Genomic DNA, 18654 nt, shown 5'->3' with positions numbered 1-18654 from the left:
ATATCCGCAGTTCACATCCCAGGCGTGGAAAACTGGGAAGCAGACTTTCTCAGTCGCCAGGGCATGGACGCAGGGGAATGGTCCCTTCACCCGGACGTGTTTCAGGAGATCTGTCGCCGCTGGGGGATGCCGGACGTCGACCTGATGGCGTCACGGCACAACAACAAGGTCCCGGTTTTCATGGCACGGTCTCACGATCACCGAGCTCTGGCGGCAGACGCCTTAGTTCAGGATTGGTCGCAGTTCCGACTACCTTATGTGTTCCCACCTCTGGCATTGTTGCCCAGAGTGCTCCGCAAAATCAGGTCCGACTGCCGTTGCGCCATTCTCGTCGCTCCAGACTGGCCAAGGAGGTCGTGGTACCCGGATCTGTGGCATCTCACGGTAGGACAACCGTGGGCGCTACCAGGCCGTCCAGACTTGCTGTCTCAAGGGCCGTTTTTCCATTTGAATTCTGCGGCCCTGAACCTGACTGTGTGGCCATTGAGTCCTGGATCCTAGGGACCTCAGGTTTATCTCATGATGTTGTTGCCACCATGAGACAGGCTAGGAAACCATCCTCCGCCAAGATCTACCACAGAACGTGGAAGATATTCTTATCTTGGTGCTCCGCTCAGGGAGTTTCTCCCTGGCCATTTGCATTGCCTATTTTTCTTTCCTTCCTGCAGTCTGGGTTGGAAAAAGGTTTGTCGCTTAGCTCCCTTAAAGGACAAGTCTCTGCGCTATCCGTATTCTTTCAGAAGCGCCTGGCGCGACTTCCTAAGGTACGCACGTTCCTGCAAGGGGTTTGTCATATCATTCCCCCTTACAAGCGGCCATTGGAGCCCTGGGACCTGAACAAGGTTCTAATTGCTCTCCAGAAGCCACCTTTCGAGCCTATGAAGGAGATTTCCTTTCCTCGGCTTTCACAGAAAGTGGCTTTTCTGGTGGCGGTCACGTCTCTTCGGAGAGTGTCAGAGCTGGCGGCGTTATCTTGCAAATCTCCCTTCCTGGTGTTTCACCAAGACAAGGTAGTACTGCGTCCAATTCCAGAGTTTCTTCCCAAGGTGGTATCTTCCTTTCATCTCAATCAGGATATCACTTTACCATCTTTGTGTCCGCATCCAGTTCACCATTTTGAAAAGGGTTTACATCTGTTGGACCTGGTGAGAGCACTCAGGATCTACATTTCCCGCACGGCGTCTCTGCGCCGTTCGGATGCACTCTTTATCCTGGTCGCTGGTCAGCATAAAGGGTCGCAAGCTTCCAAATCCACCCTTGCGCGGTGGATCAAGGAACCAATTCTTCACGCCTACCGTTCTGCTGGGCTTCCGACTCCTTCTGGACTGAAGGCCCATTCTACCAGAGCCGTGGGTGCGTCCTGGGCATTACGGCATCAGGCTACGGCTCAGCAGGTGTGCCAGGCGGCTACCTGGTCGAGTCTGCACACTTTCACCAAGCATTATCAGGTGCATACCTACGCTTCGGCGGATGCCAGCCTAGGTAGACAAGTCCTGCAGGCGGCGGTGGCCCACCTGTAAGAAAGGGCTGCCTGACAGCCCGATCACGAGGTATTATTTTACCCACCCAGGGACTGCTTTTGGACGTCCCAATTGTCTGGGTCTCCCAATTAGGAGCGAAAAAGAAGGGAATTTTGTTTACTTACCGTAAATTCCTTTTCTTCTAGCTCCAATTGGGAGACCCAGCACCCACCCTGTTTTTCTGAGGGTATTTGTTTTTCGGGTGCACATGTTGTTCATGTTAATAACTTACGTTCTCCGATATTGTTTATCGGATTGAATTTGTTTTTGAAACAGTTATTGGCTTTCCTCCTTCTTGCTTTTGCACTAAAACTGAAGGACCCGTGCTCCCACGGGGGGGGTGTATAGCCAGAAGGGGAGGGGCCTTACACTTTTAAGTGTAGTACTTTGTGCGGCCTCCGGAGGCAGTAGCTATACACCCAATTGTCTGGGTCTCCCAATTGGAGCTAGAAGAAAAGGAATTTACGGTAAGTAAACAAAATTCCCTTCTTCTACGCTTCGTTATAGAAAGCGAACACCTGCAGTTCGTAGCGTTACCTTTCGGGCTGGCAACAGCCCCTCGGGTCTTCACCAAGGTCATGGCAGCAGTAGTAGCTGTCCTGCACTCGCAGGGTCACTCCGTGATCCCGTATTTGGACGATCTACTTATAAAGGCACCCTCTCAAGAGGCATGCCAACACAGTCTGGACGTGGCACTGAAGACTCTCCAGAGTTTCGGGTGGATTATCAACTTTTCAAAGTCAAATGTAACCCCGACCCAATCACTAACATATCTTGGCATGGAGTTTCATACTCTCTCAGCGATAGTGAAGCTTCCACTGGACAAGCAGTGCTCTCTGCAGACAGGGGTGCAATCTCTTCTGCAGAACCAGTCCCACTCCTTGAGGCGCCTCATGCATTTCCTAGGGAAGATGGTGGCAGCAATGGAAGCAGTCCCTTTCGTGCAGTTTCATCTGCGCCCTCTACAATGGGACATTCTCCGCCAATGGGACGGGAAGTCGACGTCCCTCGACAGGGATGTCTCCCTCTCTCAGGCAGCCAAGGACTCTCTCCGATGGTGGCTTCTTCCCACCTCATTGTCAAAAGGAAAGTCGTTCCTACCCCCATCCTGGGCGGTGGTCACGACAGATGCGAGCCTATCAGGGTGGGGAGCAGTGTTTCTTCACCACAGGGCTCAGGGTACGTGGACTCAGAGAGAGTCCACCCTTCAGATCAATGTTCTGGAAATCAGAGCAGTCTATCTTGCTCTGCGAGCCTTCCAACAGTGGCTGGAGGGCAAGCAGATCCGGATTCAGTCGGACAATTCCACAGCGGTGGCGTACATCAACCACCAAGGGGGAACACGTAGTCGGCAAGCCTTTTAAGAAGTCCGGCGGATTCTGACGTGGGTGGAAAACACAGCATCCACCATATCCGCAGTTCACATCCCAGGCGTGGAAAACTGGGAAGCGGACTTTCTCAGTCGCCAGGGCATGGACGCAGGGGAATGGTCCCTTCACCCGGACGTGTTTCAGGAGATCTGTCGCCGCTGGGGGATGCCGGACGTCGACCTGATGGCGTCACGGCACAACAACAAGGTCCCGGTTTTCATGGCACGGTCTCACGATCACCGAGCTCTGGCGGCAGACGCCTTAGTTCAGGATTGGTCGCAGTTCCGACTACCTTATGTGTTTCCACCTCTGGCATTGTTGCCCAGAGTGCTCCGCAAAATCAGGTCCGACTGCCGTTGCGCCATTCTCGTCGCTCCAGACTGGCCAAGGAGGTCGTGGTACCCGGATCTGTGGCATCTTACGGTAGGACAACCGTGGGCGCTACCAGGCCGTCCAGACTTGCTGTCTCAAGGGCCGTTTTTCCATCTGAATTCTGCGGCCCTGAACCTGACTGTGTGGCCATTGAGTCCTGGATCCTAGGGACCTCAGGTTTATCTCATGATGTTGTTGCCACCATGAGACAGGCTAGGAAACCATCCTCCGCCAAGATCTACCACAGAACGTGGAAGATATTCTTATCTTGGTGCTCCGCTCAGGGAGTTTCTCCCTGGCCATTTGCATTGCCTATTTTTCTTTCCTTCCTGCAGTCTGGGTTGGAAAAAGGTTTGTCGCTTAGCTCCCTTAAAGGACAAGTCTCTGCGCTATCCGTATTCTTTCAGAAGCGCCTGGCGCGACTTCCTAAGGTACGCACGTTCCTGCAAGGGGTTTGTCATATCGTTCCCCCTTACAGGCGGCCATTGGAACCCTGGGATCTGAACAAGGTTCTAATTGCTCTCCAGAAGCCACCTTTCGAGCCTATGAAGGAGATTTCCTTTTCTCGACTTTCACAGAAAGTGGCTTTTCTGGTGGCGGTCACGTCTCTTCGGAGAGTGTCAGAGCTGGCGGCGTTATCTTGCAAATCTCCCTTCCTGGTGTTTCACCAAGACAAGGTAGTACTGCGTCCAATTCCAGAGTTTCTTCCCAAGGTGGTATCTTCCTTTCATCTCAATCAGGATATCACTTTACCATCTTTGTGTCCGCATCCAGTTCACCAATTTGAAAAGGGTTTGCATCTGTTGGACCTGGTGAGAGCACTCAGGATCTACATTTCCCGCACGGCGCCTCTGCGCCATTCGGATGCACTCTTTATCCTGGTCGCTGGTCAGCATAAAGGGTCGCAAGCTTCCAAATCCACCCTTGCGCGGTGGATCAAGGAACCAATTCTTCACGCCTACCGTTCTGCTGGGCTTCCGACTCCTTCTGGACTGAAGGCCCATTCTACCAGAGCCGTGGGTGCGTCCTCGGCATTACGGCATCAGGCTACGGCTCAGCAGGTGTGCCAGGCGGCTACCTGGTCGAGTCTGCACACTTTTACCAAGCATTATCAGGTGCATACCTACGCTTCGGCGGATGCCAGCCTAGGTAGACAAGTCCTGCAGGCGGCGGTGGCCCACCTGTAAGAAAGGGCTGCTTGACAGCCCGATCACGAGGTATTCTTTTACCCACCCATGGACTGCTTTTGGACGTCCCAATTGTCTGGGTCTCCCAATTAGGAGCGAAAAAGAAGGGAATTTTGTTTACTTCCCGTAAATTCCTTTTCTTCTAGCTCCAATTGGGAGACCCAGCACCCGCCCTGTTTTTTCTTAGGGTATTTGTTTTTCGGGTGCACATGTTGTTCATGTTGATAAGTTACGTTCTCCGATATTGTTTATCGGATTGAATTTGTTATTGGCTTTCCTCCTTCTTGCTTTTGCACTAAAACTGAGGGACCCGTGCTCCCACGGGGGGGTGTATAGCCAGAAGGGGAGGGGCCTTACACTTTTGAGTGTAGTGCTTTGTGCGGCCTCCGGAGGCAGTAGCTATACACCCAATTGTCTGGGTCTCCCAATTGGAGCTACAAGAAAAGGAATTTACGGTAAGGAAACAAAATTCCCTTCTTTTTTTTTGTTTTTTTTTGTTTTTCTCGCTACCGATCTGATTGATCAGACACTTCTGAACACAGCTGACAAATGTGTAATAAAAAAAAAAATAATCCAAATGGGGCCAAAAAAAGCTGTGATTTTTAACATGTCCCCCCCACTTTTGATAGTTCCTCTTAGGGGACTTGAAGCTGTGCTTGCCCGATCGCTTGTGCTGTGCAGAGTATCCACATTGCTCTCTACAGCAGAAATCCCGATCCATGAGTGTCGCTCACAGCCGGCGTTCACTAGAGGATAGTCATGTCTGGTGGGGGTCAACCCATCGGCGCCCCACGATCTTGTCACAGGGCAGATGAGAGCTGGTAATGATGCGCTCCCCACCGGTGCATGTTAAGTTCCGCTGTCAGAGATGGCGTCGGGATTTAACTGCTTCTCTGCTCCATCCGCGGCTGTTAGTCACATGTCAACTGATCAGATCGGCCGACGTGTGCGGAGAAAGATTGGGTCAGCCTGCATCAAAGACAAGGAGACCACACATGTACATCGTATGTCGTGAAGGGGTTAAGCCTCACCCCACTCATTAAAAACGATTTTAGACCCCGAGGAACTGAGACCAAAGATATAAAGTTGCAGCCTTTCTGATCACGTGTGCCCCGTCTCACGTTTCGTCGTCCTCCCCGCAGGTCAGTAACTGTAACCTCTACCGCCTCGGGAAGAAGAAATGCTCGCCAAGCCGCATGGTCGTCTCTATATTTGATCCACCCGTGAACTGGCTCCCTCCTGGATATGTCGTGAACCAGGATAAAAGCTCCTCCGAGAAGTGGGGAAGTAATGAGACGGTGAGTAAGAATGGGCAGTTTTTGGTAGATTTTTCTAAACATAGACAACCCCTTTAAGTCCTCGATAAAGCGGATGCCAGTGATTTTTTTTTTCTTCTCTCTGGATCAGTAGAATTGCGCAGGGCTCCCATTCCTCCTTCAGTGAAACGCTGTAGATGCTGTGGTCCGTATCGGCCGTAGCTTCTGAGGGGGTTAGGAGTCATCTGTGTAATTCACACACCCGACCTCATGCATTTTTTTTACACCGGTCAAATATTTTTTCGCTTGGTTCCATAACCATGGTTTATGGTGTCTGCAGGCCAGCGACAGCGTGACCGCCAACGGCAAGATGGACGATGACTTTGATGACGACGAGGATGAGGACCTGATGTGGAGGAACCCTAAAGAGGAGGTGGACTTCGACGACGACTTTCTGGAGTACGACCAAGAGCACATAAAGTTCATCGACAGCATGCTGATGGGCTCCGGGGCATTCGTCAAGAAGATCCCTCTTACAACCTTCTCCACTCCAGACCCGGGATTTGAGTGGAAGACTCCCAAGAAAAGCTCCTTGGAAAATCCCCAGTTCTCCCACGATCTCGACGACTTTGATTACAGCTCTTGGGACGCTATGTGCTACCTGGATCCCAGCAAGGCCGTGGAGGAAGACGACTTTGTGGTGGGGTTTTGGAACCCATCGGAAGAAAACTGCGGGATGGAAGCCGGGAAGCAGTCCATCTCCTACGACCTCCACACCGAGCAGTGCATCGCGGACAAGAGCATAGCGGATTGTGTGGAGGCCTTGCTGGGCTGCTACCTGACGAGCTGCGGGGAGCGCGCCGCACAGCTCTTCCTCTGCTCGCTCGGCCTCAGAGTTCTCCCCGAGATCAAGAAACGGGAGAACGGCAGCGACTTCACTAAACGCATGAACAAGACGAGTTCTGACCTATCAACCTGCAAAGGGGTGGAGTACGGTTACCTGAAAATACCGCCCAGGTGCATGTTCGACCACCCAGATGCCGAGAAAACGCTGGACCACCTGATATCCGGATTCCACAATTTTGAGAAAAGAATTAACTATCAGTTTAAAAATAAAGCTTACCTCCTCCAGGCCTTCACTCACGCCTCCTACCACTACAACACCATCACTGGTGAGTGAGAATATACCAGCTATCATATTGCCCCTATGTACAAGAATAGAACTACTATAATGCTGCCCCTATGTACAGGAATATAACTACTATAATACTGCCCCCTATGTACAAGAATCTAACTACTATAATACTGCCCCTATGTACAAGAATATAACTGCTATAATACTGCCCCCTATGTACAAGAATATAACTACTATAATACTGCCCCCTATGTACAAGAATATAACTACTATAATACTGCACCTATGTACAAGAATATAACTACTATAATACTGCTCCTATGTACAAGAATATAACTACTATAATACTGCTCCCTATGTACAGGAATATACTATAAAGCTAATGGATTTAGGGTTTGTGTCTGCAGTGGGTTATTTTGGCTGGGTGCTGATGATGATGTAGTAAGTTCCTTTTTATCTGTGACTCCCCATCTTCTTCTTGTTGTGGGCGTGTTACTCTTTGGCGGTGTCCTGTGAGGTTGCAGTGCGGTATTATATGGTTTCTTTCTCTTTAGACTGCTACCAGCGCTTGGAGTTCCTCGGAGATGCAATTTTGGACTACCTCATCACTAAGCACCTTTATGAAGACCCCCGCCAGCACTCCCCGGGAGTCCTCACTGACCTGCGCTCGGCTTTAGTCAATAACACCATATTTGCTTCTCTGGCGGTGAAGTACGACTACCACAAATACTTCAAGGCCGTGTCCCCGGAACTTTTTAACGTCATAGACGACTTTGTGCAATTCCAGCTGGAGAAAAACGAGATGCAGGGGATGGATTCAGAGGTGACACCCGAATCCTGGCGTCGGGGACCCCCCATCACCTCCTCACAGTCATAATATGTTTTTTCGTTATTTTTTTTTTTAGCTGAGACGATCGGAGGAGGATGAGGAGAAAGAAGAAGACATTGAAGTCCCGAAGGCCATGGGGGACATATTTGAGTCTCTGGCGGGAGCCATATACATGGACAGCGGGATGTCTCTGGAGCGCGTGTGGCAGGTTTATTACCCCATGATGAGACCATTAATAGGTATTTATTTATATATTAAGGTACATTGGGAATGAAAATATACCAAGATGTGACGTGGCCTTCAGTAGGATTCGCCGTCATGTTGCTCCTCAGGGCTTCCTCCTTCGTTTGCGAGTCCTTTCGGGCCGTGCTGCAGTTATGGCCTGGGGCTGTGGAGACGCTGTGGAGGCGGCCAGTTGTACTCGAGACTATGCTGCAATCTTCCCTCTGCTCCTGCAGAGCGCGGCTGCACACTGGGCAGCATCTTCTCGTGGTTTTCCTGGTGGGATGATGATGGTTTTCTGCCCATGAAGTCCCCTCCATCCAGGAGGCCGTTCGCTCGGTGCTGCTGCTCATCATTGGTGGACTCGGCAGTGGACTTTCTGGATTTTCCACCTGGTTGTCCCTGGGTTCATGTTGGCACTTCTGTTGGCTCTTCACCTTTGACACCAATTTGCATGCGTCCTCTGTGTAAATTATTATTATTATTATTATTATAGCGCCATCAATTCCATGGCGCTTTACATGTGAAAGGGGTGTACATAGTAGGGACAAGTACAATAATCATAAACAATACAAGACTCAGGTACAGGAGGAGAGAGGACCCTTCCCGCGAGGGCTCACAGTCTACAGGAGGAGGGAGGACCCTGCCTGCGAGGGCTCACAGTCTACAGGAGGAGGGAGGACCCTGCCTGCGAGGGCTCACAGTCTACAGGAGGAGAGAGGAACCTGCCCGCGAGGGCTCACAGTCTACAGGAGGAGAGAGGACCCTGTCCGTGAGGGCTCAGTCTACAGGAGGAGAGAGGTCCCTGCCCGCGAGGGCTCATAGTCTACAGGAGGAGAGAGGTCCCTGCCCGCGAGGGCTCATAGTCTACAGGAGGAGAGAGGACCCTGCCCGCGAGGGCTCACAGTCTACAGGAGGATTGAGGTCCCTGCCTGCAAGGGCTCACAGTCTACAGGAGGATAGAGGTCCCTGCCCGCGAGGGCTCACAGTCTACAGGAGGAGAGAGGACCCTGCCCGCGAGGGCTCACAGTCTACAGGGATAGGTGAGGATACTGTAGGTGAGGGTAGAGCTGATTGTGCGGCGCTGTATCAGACTGAGGGTTACGGCAGGCTGTAGGCTTGTCGGAAGAGGTGGGTCTTCAGGTTCCTATTGAAGCTTGTCAAGGTAGGCAAGAGTCTGATTTGTTGGGGCAGAGCGTTCCAGAGTATGGGGGAGGCACGTGAGAAATCTTGGATCCGATGGTGGGAAGAGGAGATGAGGGGAGTAGAGAAGGAGATCTTGTGAGGATCGAAGGTTGTGTGCAGGTAGGTACCGGGAGACTAGGTCACAGATGTAAGGAGGAGACAGGTTGGGGATGGCTTTGTAGGTCATGGTTAATGTTTTGAACTGTAGTCGTTGGGCGATGGGAAGCCAGTGGAGGGATTGGCAGAGAGGAGAGGTCGGGGAGTAGCAGGGGGAGGGGTGGATGAGCCGGGCAGCAGAGTTTAGAATAGATTGTAGGGGTGCGAGACTGTTAGAAGGGAGGCCACAGAGCAGGAGGTTGCAATAATCCAGACGGGAGATAATACTGCATGTACTAGGGTTTTTGCAGCTTCTTGGGAAAGGAATGTACGGTTCCGTGAAATATTTTTGAGTTGGAGGCGACAGGAGGTGAAGGGGGCTTGGATGTGTGGCTTGATGGAGAGATCAGAGTCTAGGATTACTCCCAGGCAGCGAGCGCGTGGGACTGGGGAAAGTGAGCAGTTACCTCCTGTGCAGTTGGCCAAGCTTTAACCCAAGTCCTGCTTGGGGTCCCTCAACCCCATCGCTACCTGCTGGTGCTAGCCAAGTATTGCACTACATGGGTTACATGAGGTAGGTTCCCCACACTCTACAAACCTTGCTATAAACGTCTGTAAGGAAATATCTTGGTCACTCCCGTAAAGTCAGGTGTCCTCACAGGTCCACTCTCAGAATAGAGCCTCTATGATGCAGGACCTTCCTCCTCCCGCCATGTCTGACTTCTTGGGGGACGTTTCTAACTTTGTATTTAGGACAGACATGCAGCTCCTGTTCTTCGGCTCCTGCAGTGTCACCATCTGCTCCTCAGTTTGAACCTTGCAAGTGTCTTCAAATTATCCATTCAGACTTCTGCTGTGACCCATGTACGGGGTGGTCTGCACCCTCTTGGACATCTCCTCGGACGTCCCTGTGTCCATCGGTGACGTCCCGCCGCCCTGTGTCCATCGGTGACGTCCCGCCGCCCTGTGTCCATCGGTGACGTCCCGCCGCCCTGTGTCCATCAATGACCGCTCTTTGTTCTTGCTGTAAAATCTCATTCTCTGTGATTACATTGGGGTGCACAAATCCCATGCTATTCTTGTGCTTCCTCCCCCCCCTTGTTTAGGAAGGGGGGGAGGCAGTGGGGCGCCCGTCCCCACCGCTTCGGGTTTGGGAATCTGAACCAGACTCCCTTTCGATCGGCCGAGGGCGACGGAGGCCATCGCCCATCTCTTCGGAACAGCAGTCACCCATCGCTTAGGACTTAGGACCAACTGACCCATGTTCAACTTCTGTTCACATGGAACCCTTTCTCCACTTCGGCCTTCAAAGTTCTCTTGGGCCCTCGCTCGGGACTTCAGCGCTCACCGTGGCGGCCCTCCTAGTTGTCGCTCCCTAGCCCCCGCAGGCGTCGACTGCTGGTGATGGCCGGGTATGGGCCCGACGCTCCAGCGCCATCCACTTTCAGGGCTAGTTGATTCGGCAGGTGAGTTGTTACAGTCCTTAGCGGATTCTGACTTCCATGGCCACAGTCCTCCTGTCTAGATCACCCAACACCGTTTCTGGGGTCTGAGAGCATCGGCATTGGGCGCCTTAACCCGGCGTTCGGTTCATCCTGCAGCGCCAGTTCTTCTCGCCAAAAGTGGCCCACTGGGCGCGCGCATTCCACGCCCGGCTCCAGGCCAGCGAGCCGGGCTTCTTACCGATTTAGAGTTTAAGAATAGGTTTAGATCGTTTCGGCCCAAAGACCTCTAATCATTCGCTTTACCGGATAAAACTGGGTCTTTGGAGCGCGCCAGCTATCCTGAGGGAAACTTCGGAGGGAACCAGCTACTAGATGGTTCGATTAGTCTTTCGCCCCTATACCCAGGTCAGACGACCGATTTGCACGTCAGGACCGGTGCGGACCTCCACCAGAGTATCCTCTGGCTTCGTCCTGCCCGGCATAGTTCACCATCTTTCGGGTTGGTGTCAACGGAACCAGGGATTCCCAGCCGATCTCCCATGCCGATACCTGCCCAGCCTCAAACTGCGTAGCAGCTGCGATCTGATGAGGCCAGGCACTTCCAGTTTATTCTTTGCCATCGTTCTCTTCCCGGATATGTTGCTTTTTTTTATTCTGGTGCAGATTTTTGGTTTGCTCTGCAATTGCTTTTGGCACTCCCTGAGCTACCTGGTTTCTGAGGACGGGGTTTGACTTTCCTAATATTTTCTAAAATTAAACTTTTTTCTTTACAGAAAAGTTTTCGGCGAACGTTCCCCGATCCCCGGTACGAGAATTGTTGGAAATGGAACCAGAGACTGCCAAATTCAGGTGAGTACGAGGCTCCTCTGCTGACATTAGGAAGCCCGTTCCGTACTGATGGGAGTTTTTTGATCCGGTAATGTTGATGCTTTTTTTTGTCTACTCTAACACGTTACGTTTTGTTTTTTGTCAGTCCGGCTGAGAGGACGTACGATGGCAAAGTTCGCGTCACCGTGGAAGTTGTTGGCAAAGGCAAATTCAAGGGGGTCGGCAGGAGTTATAGAATTGCCAAATCGGCAGCTGCTAGACGAGCCCTCAGGAGCCTCAAAGCAAATCAACCTCAGGTCGTGAGCAGTTGAGTGGTCTCGTCGTCCTCCGGCCGCGGGCAAATGCCCATCCAGAATATCGCTACAATCTAACCCTATGACTACGAGCTATCCGTGTGGTGGAGCACAGCACTCAAAATACCCCACCCCAGTCCGGCCCTCCACCGCAACTGCGCAAACACAATCCGGTCACCGGTCCCCACCTCACACGAGTGCTTTATCCAAGTCTCCGTCTTGAAGGACTCGATCTTGCCGGGGACGTGGGGGACATGCAGACAACGTCTATGTACCTGTGAATGAGATCTATACATATATATTCACATACGTTGAGTATTTTATTCACTCATTGAGGGCTGTTTCTTGTGTTTTGGGGGGAGGGGTGTTTCTAAAAGTTGTATTGGGATTTTCCATTCCGATGGGAATGCCCTTTGTCATGCAAGAACCCGTACAACATACATTGCACTTACAGAGGCACCGACTAGTGTCAAGGAGCGAGGGACGGGCGTTACTAATGGGTCAAGTTTTGGGGTTTGGTTTTTTTTTATTTTTTTGTTTTTTTTCTGCACCCCTCCAAATTCTTACTGCATTATAGATGCAAAACTCGTTCATGTCCAATTGGACCTAATCCATTTTGGATTCCGTGCACAAGCAGTAATTATTCTATAATAATTTTTTTTATTTTTTCGTCAAGAGATGATGGAAATTTGGAAGCAAAATTTGAAGAGCGGCGAATATTGGAGGGGAAAAAAAATATGGATGGACTCCCGGCGTCTTCAGATGGCTGCTGCATATGGCCGAGACGTGTGGTTGGGCACCATGACGTAAACTATTTTTTTTTTTTTTTTTTTATATATGGGGATGGGCATGGCCGAGGACCTCAATAGACTTTTACCCGTCTCGGCTTCACCCATGAAATTTAGTTTTTGTTTTTTTGTTTTTTTTTAAGATTTTACCTGAAAAAAGGTGATCAGTAAACAAACAAGGCAATTATGTCTTTTAGTCAGCTTGGGAGGGGGGAAGGTGTAGTGTTTTGTCTTTTTATTTTTTTTTTATTTTTTTTATTTTTTTTTTTTTTAGTGGGTTGGGTTTTTCCCTAAATTAGTAGTCTCTAGGCAGTCTTCACTTGAATACCTCATTTATCCTTTGTTTCCCCCCCTGCATGCTTTCTCATTTTTTGTCTCGGTGCTATGTTTATGTATTATGCTTGAAATGCGGATTTTTTTTATTTGCACTGTAACTATATTACCTCTTTAATTTACGCGTTTCTGAAAAAAAAGTGGGGCGTCTTCATCCACCACAAAATCATTAGAGGTTTGCTGAAACTTGATTTTTTTTTTTTTTAACAGACTTTTCAAATCTTGAAACAAATCAAGTGTTTTCCCTAAATTTTAAGCTGGGGCGAGCTGTGCTGATGGGAGATTTGGTGTTGCATATTTTTTATTTTTCATATTTTTTTTCCCATTTTAATCCTTAATGTTTTGTGCTGCTGTGGAGGTTGCCTGAGCTATAGCTTGTTTGTTCAAATGTAAGTATTCATTGTCTGATACATTAATATCGGCTCTGATATATATAGCTAATACGGCACCGTCTCTGGATATCCCAAACGAAGACTCCATTAGCAGTCTTCACCAAAAAATCTCTACCTTGACACTGCCATTGTCCAAAAAGAAGCAAAAATAACATTTAAATTATCTGTATTTTCTGTTTAATTTTCCAGTGGCCATCACTTCATAACTAATGTCCCAATTCATTTTTAAAGATTTAATTCTTTTATTTTAAAAATTTTTTAAACTATATATTATATAATTTAATTTTTTTTTTTTTTTTAGAAATTCTGAAAATTTAAAGTTTTTTTTTTTTTGTTTTTTTTTCATTTTTAAAGCTGGCTTGACCTATTTGGTGACTAAGAACTTTATTTTTGTATATTTTCTGTTCTTGGCTTTCATCATGTAAATTTATTTACTCTGAACCACATTCAAAAAACGCATCTGAGAAAAACCAATCATGATATAAAAAAAATTGTTTAAATGAAGCCTGGAAAACCACGACATCTGAGAAGATTTGTGGTCATGATCAAAATAAAAACAATAAAAAAAAACCTTCATTTTTGTTTTGTTTTTGAAACAAGATTAAAATCTTTTAAAAAAGTGTTGGTTTTTTTTGTTTTTTGTTTTTTTTTAAATGAGTCTATTTTTAATTTTTTTTTTGTTAGTATTTCAATCATGACCACATATCTTCCCAGATTTCATGGTTTTTCAGACCTCAATAAAATATATATATATATATATATATATATATATATATATATATATATAATTTGCCTTATTCTATCTGTCTTGCTCCAAAATGACGTCATTACAGTGACAACTGTCGCCACAGCGCGTGCACTAAAGAGCCTATCAACCAAAAAAACAATTATAAGAATATACTAAATTTAAACCTAACCCATCCAGTCCATTCATTAATTTATTATTCAATCTGCTAACCTACATACACATTCTAGACTACCCGATACGTTAGAATCAGGCCACCTTCTAGTATATATGTATGTGTGTGTATATATATATAATATATATATATATATATATATATATATGTATATAATATATATTATATATATATATATATATGTGTACACTACAGTTCAAAAGTTTGGGGTCACCCAGACAATTTGGTCTTTTCTATGAAAAATCATAATCAAAAGCAGATTTTTGCAGCGAAAATAGTCATTTACCACATTAACAATATATAGAGGGGATTTCTGTTTAAGGAAGCTGTCATATCTTTTGACTTCTAGGAATGATCTTTAACAGGAAAAAAAATCTCCCATAATGAAATTTCGTAAAAAAAAGATACTTTTTTCTTCTCATGAAAATTTGTCTCAAAAATAAAATAACACACTTTTTTTTTTTTTTAGAGAAATCCTAAAAATACACTTTAAATTTAATTTTGCTCCGCCCTTCACCCCCTCCCCCCAAATGAAAAAAAAAAAAACAAAACAACTTGGTGTACAAGCACTATAACATTGTATGTAGTAGGTAGAGAAGTAAAACTAAAGGATAGGGAAAAAAATATTCTCTGCCCCGTCCTTTTTCTGTTTTTTTTTTTTCCCTCGTTTTCTTTTTCTTTTATTTTTGATTTTTATTTATCTCCTTTATTAATTTTATTCTTTGTTTTTCTTTTTGTTTTTTTCTTCATTTCTTTATTTTTTTTCCTTTTTTTTTTTTTTGTATGTTTTAGAGAAATTTGTTTCTAGCACTTTTTTTTAAATAGTTGAAATAGTAAATTTCAATTCTTTCCTTTTTATTAGATTTTATTTTAAATTTCTCTTGGCGCAAATAAAAAAAACAAATGGAAATTGGAATTTCCAGTAAAAAAAAGAGTATAATTTGGCAAAATAGATTTTTTTTTTTCACTCTGCCAAATCCAGATGTGTCAAGTCTTTTGTTCCCTTTTCCTCTTCATTCCTTTCCATAATATATTCTATGATATGTATGTATGTCTATGGATATATGTATGTATGTCTATGGATATATCTATGTATGTATATGTCTATGGATAGATGTATGTCTATGGATATATGCATGTATGTATGTCTATGGATAATGTATGTATGTCTATGGATAGATGTATGTCTATGGATATATGCATGTATGTATGTCTATGGATAGATGTATGTATGTCTATGGATAGATGTATGTATGTCTATGGATAGATGTATGACTGTCTATGGATATACATATATATATAGGTATGTAGGTCTATGGATATAGGTATGTAGGTCTATGGATATAGGTATGTAGGTCTATGGATATAGGTATGTAGGTCTATGGATATAGGTATGTAGGTCTATGGCTATAGGTATGTATGTATGTCTGTCTATGGCTATAGGTATGTATGTATGTCTATGGCTATAGATATGTATGTAGGTCTATGGCTATAGGTATGTATGTAGGTCTATGGCTATAGGTATGTATGTATGTCTGTCTATGGCTATAGGTATGTATGTATGTATATTTTCAACATTTGGTCCTTAATAAAGTAGCACTTCAATGCAATATCAACACCAACTTTGAACATGTCTCCATGTTCAAAAAAGAAGTGACAATGTGGATAATAAAAACAATATTTTTATTATAATATAGATTAAAAATCATACAAAATATACAATAAAAACAGCAAGAAAAAGTGCAAATTGATACAAACAGTACTAAGGGTCATGGACTAAATATCATAATTCATTACACCATGAAACCTCCGTATATAACCATTACAAAGAGGTTTCTTTAATTGTAAATTTATTTACCACCCATACTAGATGTATGTAGCTAAATATTAGTCAGAAAAAAGTGTCTCAGAAAAAAATATTTTATTATTTGAAAAAGGGGGGGGGGGGGGGGGCGGCCACCACAGTACATAGAATAAATAGGCAGATAAATACCAGAATGTTCATATAACAATTCTACCAGTAATTTAAGTGGCTAGCCTACAGCATGTGCTGCTCCCATCCATGAATAATATAGACACAAAAAATGGCAGCATTAAAGACAATATATTTACCCAAAAGTATAGGTGGTATGTTAGATAGTCCACGGCCCCTCACTCCGACAAGTGTTTCGCCCTGTTGCTTTATCAAGGAGCGACTATCTAACATACCACCTATACTTTTGGGTAAATATATTGTCTTTAATGCTGCCATTTTTTGTGTCTATATTATTCATGGATGGGAGCAGCACATGCTGTAGGCTAGCCACTTAAATTACTGGTAGAATTGTTATATGAACATTCTGGTATTTATCTGCCTATTTATTCTATGTACTGTGGTGGCCGCCGCCCCCCCCCCCTTTTTTCAAATAAAATATTTTTTTCTGAGACACTTTTTTCTGACTAATATTTAGCTACATACATCTAGTATGGGTGGTAAATAAATTTACAATTAAAGAAACCTCTTTGTAATGGTTATATACGGAGGTTTCATGGTGTAATGAATTATGATATTTAGTCCATGACCCTTAGTACTGTTTGTATCAATTTGCACTTTTTCTTGCTGTTTTTATTGTATATTTTGTATGATTTTAATCTATATTATAATAAAAATATTGTTTTTAATATTATCCACATTGTCACTTCTTTTTTGAACATGGAGACATGTTCAAAGTTGGTGTTGATGTATGTATGTATGTCTATGGATAGATGTATGTATGTATGTCTATGGATAGATGTATGTATGTCTATGGATATATATATGTATGTATGTATGTCTATGGATATATGTATGTATGTATGTCTATGGATATATGTATGTATGTATGTCTATGGATATACAGTTAGGTCCAGAAATCTTTGGCCAGTGACACAATTTTCGCGAGTTGGGCTCTGCATGCCACCACATTGGATTTGAAATGAAACCTCTACAACAGAATTCAAGTGCAGATTGTAACGTTTAATTTGAAGGTTTGAACAAAAATATCTGATAGAAATTGTAGGAATTGTCACATTTCTTTACAAACACTCCACATTTTAGGAGGTCAAAAGTAATTGGACAAATAAACCAAACCCAAAAAAAAAAATTTATTTTCAATATTTTGTTGCGAATTATTTGAAGGCAATCACTGCCTTAAGTCTGGAACCCAAACGCTGGGTTTCCTCCTTCTTAATGCTTTGCCAGGCCTTTACAGCCGCAGCCTTCAGGTCTTGCTTGTTTGTGGGTCTTTCCGTCTTAAGTCTGGATTTGAGCAAATTGAAATGCATGCTCAATTGGGTTAAGATCTGGTGATTGACTTGGCCATTGCAGAATGTTCCACTTTTTTGCACTCATGAACTCCTGGGTAGCTTTGGCTGTATGCTTGGGGTCATTGTCCATCTGTACTATGAAGCGCCGTCCGATCAACTTTGCGGCATTTGGCTGAATCTGGGCTGAAAGTATATCCCGGTACACTTCAGAATTCATCCGGCTACTCTTGTCTGCTGTTATGTCATCAATAAACACAAGTGACCCAGTGCCATTGAAAGCCATGCATGCCCATGCCATCACGTTGCCTCCACCATGTTTTACAGAGGATGTGGTGTGCCTTGGATCATGTGCCGTTCCCTTTCTTCTCCAAACTTTTTTCTTCCCATCATTCTGGTACAGGTTGATCTTGGTCTCATCTGTCCATAGAATACTTTTCCAGAACTGAGCTGGCTTCATGAGGTGTTTTTCAGCAAATGTAACTCTGGCCGTCTATTTTTGGAATTGATGAATGGTTTGCATCTAGATGTGAACCCTTTGTATTTACTTTCATGGAGTCTTCTCTTTACTGTTGACTTAGAGACAGATACACCTACTTCACTGAGAGTGTTCTGGACTTCAGTTGATGTTGTGAACGGGTTCTTCTTTACCAAAGAAAGTATGCGGCGATCATCCACCACTGTTGTCATCCGTGGACGCCCAGGCCTTTTTGAGTTCCCAAGCTCACCAGTCAATTCCTTTTTTCTCAGAATGTACCCGACTGTTGATTTTGCTACTCCAAGCATGTCTGCTATCTCTCTGATGGATTTTTTCTTTTTTTTCAGCCTCAGGATGTTCTGCTTCACCTCAATTGAGAGTTCCTTAGACCGCATGTTGTCTGGTCACAGCAACAGCTTCCAAATGCAAAACCACACACCTGTAATCAACCCCAGACCTTTTAACTACTTCATTGATTACAGGTTAACGAGGGAGACGCCTTCAGAGTTAATTGCAGCCCTTAGAGTCCCTTGTCCAATTACTTTTGGTCCCTTGAAAAAGAGGAGGCTATGCATTACAGAGCTATGATTCCTAAACCCTTTCTCCGATTTGGATGTGAAAACTCTCATATTGCAGCTGGGAGTGTGCACTTTCAGCCCATATTATATATATAATTGTATTTCTGAACATGTTTTTGTAAACAGCTAAAATAACAAAACTTGT

At 45.4% G+C, this 18654-nt stretch overlaps 1 protein-coding gene across 1 annotated transcript in view; it reads left to right on the top strand.

Moving 5' to 3' along the window:
- DICER1 (dicer 1, ribonuclease III) overlaps nucleotides 1–12107 on the top strand; it is a 60853-nt gene extending 48746 nt beyond the window's left edge. Inside the window, 6 exon segments of the mRNA XM_075330639.1 lie at nucleotides 5592–5747; nucleotides 6046–6877; nucleotides 7395–7663; nucleotides 7746–7908; nucleotides 11391–11466; nucleotides 11591–12107. Of these exon segments, the coding sequence (XP_075186754.1) occupies nucleotides 5592–5747; nucleotides 6046–6877; nucleotides 7395–7663; nucleotides 7746–7908; nucleotides 11391–11466; nucleotides 11591–11756 (1662 nt within the window). The 3' untranslated portion in view covers nucleotides 11757–12107.
- The last annotated feature ends 6547 nt before the right edge of the window (nucleotides 12108–18654 follow it).

Source organism: Anomaloglossus baeobatrachus, chromosome 12 (genome assembly GCF_048569485.1).
Source record: "Anomaloglossus baeobatrachus isolate aAnoBae1 chromosome 12, aAnoBae1.hap1, whole genome shotgun sequence".
Classification (NCBI taxonomy): domain Eukaryota; kingdom Metazoa; phylum Chordata; class Amphibia; order Anura; family Aromobatidae; genus Anomaloglossus; species Anomaloglossus baeobatrachus.
This window is presented reverse-complemented; position numbering and strand designations above follow the sequence as displayed.